The following is a 12,256-nucleotide window of genomic DNA, read 5'->3' as shown; positions in this document are numbered from 1 at the left end:
CTCACCGGTGGGGACCGGGATAACCCCCTCCGGTCCTATGGGGGGGGGACGGAGTTGCGGTAAGGTTTCTTGCCAGGTGTGCTCTCCGGATTGGGAGATCGGCCGTCTCCCCCACTTGCCCGGCACGCTAGGCCGCAGGTTTCTGTCGAGGTTAGTGCGTGTCAGACTGTTACGCTCCGGGCCCAGAACGGTACCAGGGGTGAGAGTGTCGGTCTGCAGCTGCAATAAGATTATTTCTGCGTTGCTTTTAGGCTATTTAGCACAGATTTCAGGCCTGAAGAGCCGGAGCTATTTGAAAGTGCGTCCAGCCATGGTGAGTGTCAGGCCCCGCCCCCCTTAAAACACCTGTTTATGCTACACTCCTTTGTTCAGATCTTTTGCAAAATATTAACTTGTACTATTTAATTTACAGACCGTCATCCACTTCTTGATATTTTACGCCGGAGCCTTGGCTAACGTATTTATTGTTGTGACAGTTGGTTCTGCATTTTATTGGCTTATCTTATTCAAAGTAAGTGCACATCAATTTTTGTACTAATAAAACACATTTCCTCTATTTTTATTTTTAACTAAATTATTTTCATGTGATTTGAGCTACGTCAATCATTGGGTGAGGAGGTATAACATAAAAAATGCATGAAAATTGTACATTTAGAATTTGCTAAATATTGAATGCCAAGAAAACAAATGGGTTTGGTAAACATGTTTTTTAAAGAAAATATATCAGTAATAAAGGTGCAACATATTTCTAACCTGCACATGTGCAAATAAATTTTGGCAGCTGGCTAAAACGATGCAATAACATAGGTAGGCAGATAATGTAATAGAGCAGCAGGAAATGCTAGCAGAATGCTTGGTTGTATAGGGAGAGGTATTAGCAGTAGAAAGAGGGAAGTGCTCATGCCATTGTACAGAACACTGGTGAGACCTCACTTGGAGTGTTGTACGCAGTACTGGAGACCGTATCTCCAGAAGGATATTGATACCTTAGAGAGAGTTCAGAGAAGGGCTACTAAACTAGTTCATGGATTAAAGGATGAAACTTACAAGGAAAGGTTAAGGAACTTAACATGTATAGCTTGGAGGAAAGACGAGACAGGGGGGATATGATAGAAACATTTAAATACATAAAGGGAATCAACACAGTAAAGGAGGAGACCATATTTAAAAGAAGAAAAGCTACCACAACAAGAGGATATAGTCTTAAATTAGAGGGGCAAAGGTTTAAAAATAATATCAGGAAGTATTACTTTACTGAGAGGGTAGTGGATGCATGGAATAGCCTTCCAGCTGAAGTGGTAAAGGGTTAACACAGTAAAGGAGTTTAAGCATGCGTGGGATAGGCATAAGGCTCTCCGAACTATAAGATGAGACCAGGGACTAATGCAAGTATTTAAAAAATTAGGCAGACTAGATGGGCCGAATGGTTCTCATCTGCCATCACATTCTATGTTTCTGTTTCTCACCCACTGAGGTTGTAGGATGGGGGTTCCTAGAGTGAAAGTGTCCCATGGGATCCACAACTCTCAGGCCAATAAGGAGAAATGCTATATTTAATGTGCTGAAAGCCACACTGAGTAAACAAGGTAGACAGGTTATTGTGGAAGACACGTTGAGAGAGATGAGAGATGAGCTACAGAAGAGATGATGAGTTAATGATGAAGGAGTCATCAAAGCATATAAAAAAAAATGAACTAAACGTTCATGTGACAAAGCACAGCAATACAAACAATGACAGCTGGGATTACACGTAGACTCATTAAGCCACATAACAGAAAGCAATGCCAGGCAGAAATTTACAGCTTTTGAACCTTAGCAATTCCCAGGTTGACGTATTCCCTGGATTAGAATGATATGGATCATATATGGTCACAGAGTTAGATGACAATGGATATAACATCCTCCTAAAACACTGCACCTCACTATTGACCTTTACTATTAGATTAATCAGTCTGTGTCCCAGCCATGGACACCCATACTCACACCTGCACCCGACATTTATGATTCCCTGGAAGAGAAGTATCCAGAAGATTCAAGGTGGTCACTGTTGCATGAATAATATTTGGTCATGGTCATTAACCCCATTACCCAAATACAGTGCTGCTTAACCCTTCAGCTGCCGAGTGGGCTCAGAGTTAGAGTATTGAATATGGTAAAACGTGTTTAGAGCTGTAATGAAGACCACCAGTCGAACTGAAAAACCAAGGAGTCTATTCACTAAAGCAAAATGAGGCCATCTTGGAGAGTCGATGGCCTGTAAAAATGCAACATGGTGACAATCATTTAAAGCAGCTAATTTCACTTACTAAATCTGTAAACCAGCTAATGTGGCTCAGGCTCAGTACCAGAGAATAGAATAGGTTATAAAAATATATATATTTATTATAGAAAAGACATGGATAAGATAGAAAGTGATAGCCGTTTAACTTTAAATAGGACAATTACAAGAAAACTTACAGGAACGATAGGTTGAGGAGGACCCTGCTCAAACAAGCTTACATTCTATAGTGTAAAACACATTAGAACAGGAAATAGCAATCAAATAAGGTGGGAGTGAAGCAGAGCAGGAGGAGAAAGTAGAGTGCTGCCCTTTAGAAGAGAGCAAGAGACGGTTGTGTAAGGTACAGGTTACTCTGGGAGGCCATAAGCTTTCCTAAAGAGATGGTTTTAAGACACTTCTTAAACGGTTGAAGACTAGGGGAGAGTCTGATGGCGGTAGGCAGGCTATTCCATAGGAAGGGATCCGCCCGCGAGAAGTCTTGCAAGCGTGAGTTGGCTGTACGGGTGTGAACAACGGACAGGAGAAGGTCACAGGCAGAGCGGAGAGACCGAGAAAGGACATACCTATGGATATGTGAGGAGATATAAGAGGGACTAGAATTGTTCAGTGCCTTATAGGTGTGCATTAGTACATTGAATTGACTCCTGTAGGATACAGGAAGCCAATGTAAGGACTGCTAGAGGGGTGAGGTGTGAGAGAACCAACTAGAGAGGAAAATCAGTCTGGCGGCAGTATTCATTACTGACTGTAGCGGTGCAATACGGCTTTTGGGAGGACCAATTAGGAGAGGGTTACAATAATCCATGCGTGAAGTTACTAGAGCATGGACAGGTTCCTTGGTAGCATCTTTTGTAAGAAAGGGGGGGATGCAGGCTATGTTTTTAAGATGGAATCTACAGGATTTGGCAACATACTGGGTGTGTGAATCAAAGGTGAGGCCAGAATCAAGTATGACGCCAAGACAGCATGCATGCAAGGATGGACATATGTGGATACCACTCACTTGAAGGGATCTTAAGGAGAAATTCAATATATCTGCACGTACACTCTGAATTTTCTCCAATAATACTATATGCACACATACACTGTGCATTTGTCAATAATTAAGTTAAATAGCTTGCCTGGCAACTTATGTAAGTAGAAATAAGATAGAAATAAAATAAAAAAAATAGCACAACCAGTAGGTACCCTTTAGTCAGCTATTTGTTAGAACTAAAATCAGTTGTTCCTCTTTAAAGAATGATTCATGTTTGTTAATTATTCATTATTGTAATTTATAAAGCGCCAACAAATTCCCAGTGCCGACTAACAGACAAGTGTTTGCAACAAGACAAGGTGGACCAATGAGCTTACTTTCTGGAGATTGGTGATATTCATTGAAATTGTCTGGTTTACTCCACAGGGGCAGCAGTATGTCTCTGTTTTCCTGCCTTTACCAGTGGAGGAAGAAAACTTTGTTACTTATGTCGGTTGTGCTTTTGGTCTAAAGGTGCGTATTGATTTCTATATATCTTGTAGTTGTAAATGTTTGACGGTAATTACATTGTTATTAAATCATACTTGTAAAATATCTTGCTTTATATACTTGTTTATTAGGTAGTTAACATTAGGGGACTATTTACTCCTTTTGTTAAATCTACTAGCACAAATATTTCTCCCTCTCTAATTTCCTTTTTAATTGATTGTATAACATTATATAGTTTTAAGTAGGCCCAAGACCACCACACAAATAAATAAATAAATTGTGGGTGGTAAAGTATACATTGATTCCCGGACTAGACTAAAGGTAGCTCAATATGCAATACTTTGCATTGATTTCCATTATGAAAGCTTTAAAACCTTAACCCCCAAATTGCTTTTTTTGTATCACAACTGTCTAACTTATTTACTCTGAGACTTTACATCCCGTGACGTAGCTGTGACGCAATGTACTATGGAGTATGGTGCACAGTGTCTCCAGAATTCTTTGTCTTTGAGCAGAATCAGTGGTGCTGCACTGTACCTGTCTCTAGACTAGCACATGCATGCTTATCTATGGAGGAAATATTAATTATCATATTCTGCATTTGTCTTTTATTAATTCTAGGCTCTGCATTTTCTATACAAACTTGTCTCACAGCTCTCAATAGACATCTTCTTTATTGACTGGGAAAGACCTAAAGGCAAAACTATAAAATCTGATGGTGAGATTATGTATTTATTATTGTTTATTTGTTTATATTTACTACATACAGTTTAAGTTTGTTTTATCTAGTTATTTTTTTATTTTCCACGCCTCTAACATTTGTCATTTAGACAGCTACTAAAGGCTTAAGGCTAAAAGAGATTTTTTTATTGAACCTATTTTTATTTGTATTATTATTATTCAGATTAAGTGAACAATTACGCATTCTGATATGTTACAGCTTAAGACAAAAGACAATTCATGATACATTACAGAGTAAAAAGGTGAACAGTAGAACGTGTGTCAGGTGTACATATATAGCATATGGATCTGTTAAGTTACAGTTTATAGGTGGTTAAAGAGAGGCGCCGCTGCTCGGATCGCCTTGTGTTACATGGCCCTCGGTCACTTGGGTCATTGGACACCGCTTAACGTCACTAGTGTGAGGGTCGCCTCTGGTGGTGGGTACACCCACTGTAGGTAGGCAGCCCACCGCTGGAGGTAAATAGGCAACATTATCTGTTTTATTGAACCTCTTTTATGTTCAGCATCAGCAAGCAAAATATGCTTACGTTGTACACTGGGTGTGCATTTGAGAAGGGCAAGATTGGACACATTTTCCATGTCAAATGCTCATTGAGAAGCACTGGATTGGCAGATTGTAGTGATAGCCATGCATGTACCATATGTCCACAATGCTTCTCTGTGAAAACCGTTTGATTGGAAAACAGCCATCAGTGTAACTTCACAGAAGTAGGATCAGGCTGCTGTGAGATGTCAGTCTCGATGGTGGCTGGATTACAGGTAATATTAATGGCAATTTAAAAGGATTAAATAAAATAAGTCCAGTAGGCTAAACGGATAAAGCTACATAGATAAAAAAAAAAAAATGATTTATTATGCTGTTCCTTTAAGATGGAACATAATAAAAAAAATAGAACAGCATTAACAAATATCCCTTAATAAGTGGAAAGATTGTATGGATCCCGTCGGTCCAATTTCAGACTTTAAAAATCCTTTGGTGAAGGTAATCACACAGCAGTGGTGTACTAAGGGGGAAGAGGATGTCGGCTTTAGGTGGCAGGTGTTTGGGGGTGCACAGAGAAACCCCCTTCCTCCAGAGCAAGCTCCTGCCTATCATCACGTTGCTTGCATGGGTGCCGCATGGCAGGTGCCTGTTATGTTGCTTTGCTGTCACTACTTGCAGTGCGGGTGGCAGAGTGGCTTCCGGGATCTCACTGTACTAATTTCCCAGCTCCCTTGCGTGCACTGCACTGTGGCTGGAGCCAGAATATGATGTCACCCCAGCACCAGCATCAGTACAGAGAGGCAGGGAGCTGGACTATCAGCACAGAGACTGATTTCAGGAGCTCCCCACTGGACCCCAGGAATGAAATTCCACTATAGCTTCCTTCAAAGATAAGAAAATCGAAGCTGGATTGCTTTCACTGTAAAATTATAAATAAACTAACAGTAAATAAATAATACAATTAAGTGTGTGTACATGAGTATGTGTACATGAATGTGTGTATATAAGCCTGTGTGTGAGTATATGAATGTGTGTGTATATGAATATCTGTGTGAATATGAATGTGTATATAATACACATTAGTACATAACAAAAGGGGGGACTGGGATGGTATAGAAGGAGAACCAAATTGTATTATTATTTTTGTTTGTTTTTACATTTTGTGGGGTGTCTGGGTGTCATGTAACCAATGTACTTTCCTGTCACACAGCATGTGACAGCTCACTATCAACCTGGCTTCAATGACCAGTGCCAGGGATTGATACAATGTGGTGCATTGACTTTACACTGAGGCAGCGGGCAGTATGAGTATGAGTGGAACCAATATCCATTGGCTGGGATTTAGTCCACTTATTAAAAGGAGCAACTGCATTCACGATTTAGAAACAGATTGAAAACACATTAGGCACACAGGATCAGGCAGGATTAAGACCCATAAACTGTATGTAACCTTATTCTAAAATGACTCATTAGATGCCTCCTTGTGCACACCTACCATCCCCCACTTCATACTTACACAGGTATGTGTAGGCAACCAATTGCCAACTGTTTGTTTGTTTTGTTGATTGGCTTTTTGGGTATAGAATGGTTTTGGTGAGAAAGCATTCCAAAATTCTCTTCATGCATTATACTCTGATATACAGACATCCACAGCGACTAAATAACAGCCAGCAGTGAAGGATCAGGTCATTCACCAGACTAAACAAAATATGAATGCTGTTAAATCATTCCGGCTTACATAAGGCAGAGTGACATTTCATTTATAAATAACATACATTCAACCTATATATCCCTTGGTTTTATTGTTTTTTGCTAACCTTACCATTATCTCATTTTGAAATGTATTGCATGTTTAATATCAATGGCAAATTAAAATGAAAAAAAAAAATGACTACTGGAACATTATAATTTATTGTCTGCATTTTTGTTTAATGCTCATGATAATGGAAAATCTCGGAATTAACCTCATTCTTTAATAATTTATTTTAAAAAAACACGGGGAAGTTAATGCTGACATGTTCAGCATGCTGTATGGGGGACACTTTATAGGTTTTATAGAGAACTGACAGATTCATTGCAAAATTTAAACTAAAATAACCCAGCTGACGATAGCCAAGTTGGACTTTTTTTTTCTGAAGAACTATCTTCGCTTTAATTTGTCATTTGGGTTTCAGTTTACTCTGATTCAGGTTCAGTGGATAAATCCCAGAGCATTTTGGGTGACAAGAGGGAGAGAAAGAAAGGTCGAGCTATCAGGGAGACACAGGAAACAAAATGAGATGGGTTTTATGTCATATTTTGTATATAAAGAGAGATTGAAAAATAAAGCAAATGGGTCAGTTTCTGCTATAGATAGAAAATTAGACTTTAGGAAAGATAAAATGTAAATTGGTTTGTAGAAATGAAGTGGATACCATTAACATAACGGGGAGCGATGTTTGGGCTGAGAACTGGGAAAATTTGATGCTGTCTGCATATGGGATATATGAGTATTCTATATTTGATTAGTGGTTGCAGATTGCTAAGATATTCCTTTTTCTAATGTCTTTGAAGATGGCCTGAAGAGCGATCTTGCACCTGTGAGCATTTGGAGGACTTACTTTGTGGGAAATGAATGGAACGAAATTCAGACTGTGCGAAAAACCAATCCGCTCTTTCAAGTCATCGCTGTGCTATTCTTATTAGAGGTCATATTTCTTACCTTCTTATCACGTTATTTAATTCAAGACAGGTCCATCCAGTACTCTGAAGAATCATCTATTCTTATCCTAATAATAAGAAAGATGGCCTACTCTCTTATTGATATATATTTTATTAACAAAAACATAAAAGCTACACATGCATTTAACGTTAAGGGACACCATAGGCACCCAGAACACATCATCTCATTGAAGTGGTCTGTGTGCAGCATCCCTGTTTCCTTAACCCTGCAATGTAAAACATGCTTACATTCCTGTGTTAAGACCGCGTATAGTGGTTGGCTACCAGACATCCACTAGAGACGCTTCCTGCAGTTTCACAGAGTTTTACTCCATGAAACAATGCAGGATGTCCTCACGCTTTGTATGAGTACACCCAGCGTCTTGCAAACCCCCATAGGAAAGCATTGATTCATTGCTTTCCTATGGGGAAGGCCTAATGCGCAGTGCTCGCCACGCATTAGGTTACCCCGTCGGCTGACATCGGAGGAAGAGAAGCCCAATCCGGCGCAGAGAGACCTCAGTCTCGGGTAAGTGTTTAACCCCTTAAGGACACATGACGTGTGACATGTCATGATTCCCTTTTATTCCAGAAGTTTGGTCCTTAAGTGGGTTATTTAACCCATTACATGCCTGGGAGAAACACATTATAGTGTTCCTTTAATCTCAATAATTAAAGATAATAAGACATAAACCTTTAGTGGTGAATTCTTATATATGCTACTCTGTGGAATGTATAATTTACTCTAAGGAAAGTTGCAATAGGCAAATTGATTGATTGATATATTGATATACTTAAAGTTTGATGTGTGATTACACCCATTTCTGGGCACTCTCAGTGTTAAGTGCAATCGCGCAATGCTTAGCATAAAAATGCTGGTCATAGTGTGGTCCATTTACTAAACAGTGAATTGTGCTGAATTGACTTCCAAGCTGCAAAATGAAAAAGATTCTATAACACTACCATTGTAGCACATATTTTACACTCTAGTTGTCCATTTGTCAAAATTCATAGTGTAGTGTATATAACTATGCTGTGTCCTCTTATTGTTGATTTGTAGAATATGTGGCACACACCATGTTAGCACATTCTAAAATGTTTATTCACTTCTCAGATCGCTGGTTTTAAAAACCTAGCATTAATGGACCCCTCATCTAGTCTCTTAAAAAGTGAGGATGATTACATAGCACCATGGAGTCAGACACTAAGATATGGAGTGGTTACCGCACTCTGGCTCGCCATTGGATTATTGCAGGTACTGTGTGCTTTGTTCAAATATTGGAATATCTAATTAGTTCTTACTATATTAAAAATGTTTCTCAAAAGACCTAACACTCTTTAGCATTTCCATAAGACACTTTGTTTGCTTTTTTTCAGGCTTTGTTCTTTTCTGTAGTTTATGAAAGATTTGTAGAAGACAAAATCAGACAGTTTGTTGATTTATGTTCCATGAGCAATGTAAGTACATTTGACAATGTGTGTGTCTCAACCTTAACCCATACAAAATGACTGAGCCTACCAATTGCTGCCTATGCCATCAAATACGGTTCACTATCCTCATATATAAAGTTATCAATGATTCTGCCCCTAATCCATTTCTCACCTTACACCTCTTTTGGCATGAGCCATATACACCCCCTAAGCAGACCCTTCAATTATTTATAGTTACATAAACGGACTCTCTGTGGGGCCACATGGGCATTAACTACTGTTTAATGTCTAGATCAGAAACCGCCAATCCTTAACTTTCTTACTGCTGTTGGCTGAATATCGTGGGGATTATAGTCCAACAACAGATGGATAGTTACTAGTGTTACTAGTGAGCTATCTGTATCTACCGTAACTCATATAACAAATTAAAGGAACTCTGCAGAGCTAGGAATACAAACCTATATTTCTAAAGCTATATTGTCCCTGTCCCTAACTAGTTTATTACCTCATCATAGATAATATAAAAATTTAAAGGACCATTGCATCCAGACCCCTTCATTGAGATAAAGTAGACTGGGTGACTTTAATGATCCTTTAACAATATGTACTGCAAAATGTCTGAAAGGCTCATGTCAAGTAAGCCCTACATTATATTAGAAAACACTTGCGCAAATTTCTGTTTCCCAGCTACATATAAATGTTTGTGTGACCGATTTTCAGCATACTCGTTAGTTCTAAGCTACGTTTATGCAATCTGCATTGCAGTCTGCCTCTTCTACTTATTACACAGTTACATGTTAATTTGCTTTGGAACATTTACAACCTGATCAGCAGTTCTAGATATTTTCCCATATATATTGGAAAGGATATGCAGGATATAGATTTAGTTTAATAAATATTTAACCCCTTAAAGGACCACTATAGTGCCAGGAGAACAAACTTGTTTTCCTGGAACTATAGGGTCTTTGGGTCGCTCCCCACCCTCAGGGTCCCGCTCCTGCCGGGCTGGAGGGGGAGGAAGGGGTTAAATTGTTACCTTTCTCCAGCACCGGGCTCCCTCAACGCTGGGGACTCTCCTCCCTCTTCCGACGTCATCCGCCGAATACGCATGCGTGGCAAGAGCCGCGCAACGCATTCAATCAGTCCATAGGAAAGCATTACTCAATGCTTTCCTATGGACGTTGGCGTCTTTTCACTGTGAAAAGCGCCTCTAGTGGCTGTCAATGAGGCAGCCACCAGAGGCTGGATTAACCCTAATGTAAACATAGCAGTTTCTTTGAAACTGCTATGTTTACAGCTGCAGGGTTAACCCTAGATGGACCTGGCACCCAGACCACTTCATTGAGCTGAAGTGGTCTGGGTGCCTATAGTGGTCCTTTAAGGACACATGATGGAAATATTCCTCCACGATTCCCTTTTATTCCAGAAGTTGTGTCCTTAAGGGGTTAAATGTTAAAGGCACAGTTTTGTGCGTATATACATCTTCCCCTAACCTTTTGTGTTTCTTCCTGTTTGTAGATATCTGTCTTCATATTGTCACACAGATGTTATGGATATTATATTCACGGTCGCTCTGTGCACGGCCACGCAGATACCAACATGGAAGAAATTAATATGAATTTAAAGAGAGAGGCGGTGAGATGTACATTCCTTTTCATTTTATCCTTTTCCTGTTTTCTTTTCTTTTCTTTTTTACATTTTTTATTGATAAATTATACTACTCTTACACGTAGTCATAAAGTAATGGCTACGTATATAATGGATACAGGGCAAGCTCCTGCAAAAACTTTAACATTTTGAGATATAAAACCATTTTTCATAATGTGGATTCCTATAACTAAATAACAGTATAGGCATTTATTGTTTTCCAAGTGGACTAGAATACCAAACTATTTACGTACTTGGATACGATAAGCTCAAAACATGTACAGCTTATTGTAATGGTTATTGGAAATGCAGTCTTTGGCTGCAGTCTACCAGTTTTTGTGAAATTGTTTTTGAGCAGTTTGACAAAAATCTGTGAATTCAAGGTGAGTTTCAAATTAAAGGCCAAAGTAGCTGAACACAGAGAATATCATTGCCATGCAGATTTGGGCACTTCTCGTTTCCCTGTTGAAGCTGGTGATTTCGATCATCTCCTGGTATATGCTTAGTTTCCTTTGAAACAGAAATTCTATTTGGGTTGATTTTATTGGCCCCCTATTTTCTTAAAGCTTTAATGCCATTTCCGGGGCGAGCAACACACCCACCACAGTCGTTATTTGCCCCTATCACTATTATCCATAAGAAAGGGTATTACCCAACTGATAGTGGAAGCTACCGCCCAATCTTCCTCCTCAATGAGGACTTAAAATTATTAGCAAAAATCCTGACTACTCAATTAAAGCCTCATATCCCAACTCAGACCAGTTATGGTTTTTGCATGGAATGAAAGCTTGCTGCAGTACGATGAGGGCAGTGGGCCTGCTTTCGGGGTTGGTCCCTGGGACTCCTCCATCACTCTAACTCTCTACTGACACAGATAAAGCATTTGACAGAGTGGATTGGGGCTACCTCAGGGAGTCCTCCTAAATAAGCAGCTTGGGCCCATATGTAAGAAATTGTCCTGATATGGCATACCACAGACATCATTCAAAGTAAAGGGATATCACTCTGCCCCGTTCTCCCTCTGGGTACAGACCTGCCCCATGTCACCCTCGCTGTTCATCTTGGTGTTGGAGCCTTTTCTTAATGCAAACAAGTCCAGCGAGAGCTTCAGGGGTTCTGCACAGGCAGTGTCTAAAATAAGGTGGCTGCCTTTGTGGACGATTTATTGTTCATCCACCCTGCCAGACCTTATCTCTTCTGTCCTTGAACTCATGGTTAAGCAGAGAACGAGGGAAAATTGCTAACATACAAACATCAAATGTTTTTGTTATGCACACACTATACTATAGAAGTATAGTCTTACAGACACCTTTATTTTACCTTAATTGATCTTTCATTTCTATTTTTACTGCTAGAGAAAGACGAACACATTCTAAAAAAAACTATCTGATTGGAATTATGGGGTCAAGGAGGATTTTTTTCTCCTTTTTGTGGCATAATTGGAAAAGGCTAAAACATTGCCTTCTTTTGGATCGACACCATAAATCAAGGTTGAACTCGATGG

The 12,256-nt window shown here is 39.5% G+C and overlaps 1 protein-coding gene across 1 annotated transcript in view; it reads left to right on the top strand.

Moving 5' to 3' along the window:
* TMEM67 (transmembrane protein 67) overlaps positions 1–12,256 on the top strand; it is a 47,705-nt gene that overhangs the window by 20,694 nt on the left and 14,755 nt on the right. The window contains exons 17-23 of the mRNA XM_063450321.1: positions 413–511; positions 3,684–3,770; positions 4,368–4,464; positions 7,528–7,661; positions 8,789–8,929; positions 9,052–9,132; positions 10,624–10,740. Coding sequence (XP_063306391.1) covers positions 413–511; positions 3,684–3,770; positions 4,368–4,464; positions 7,528–7,661; positions 8,789–8,929; positions 9,052–9,132; positions 10,624–10,740 — 756 coding nt within the window. The remainder of the gene's footprint in view (positions 1–412; positions 512–3,683; positions 3,771–4,367; positions 4,465–7,527; positions 7,662–8,788; positions 8,930–9,051; positions 9,133–10,623; positions 10,741–12,256) is intronic.

The sequence above is a fragment of the Pelobates fuscus genome, chromosome 4, assembly GCF_036172605.1.
Source record: "Pelobates fuscus isolate aPelFus1 chromosome 4, aPelFus1.pri, whole genome shotgun sequence".
NCBI lineage: Eukaryota > Metazoa > Chordata > Amphibia > Anura > Pelobatidae > Pelobates > Pelobates fuscus.
The sequence above is the reverse complement of the archived record's forward strand: the minus strand, read 5'-3'. Positions and strand labels throughout refer to the sequence as shown.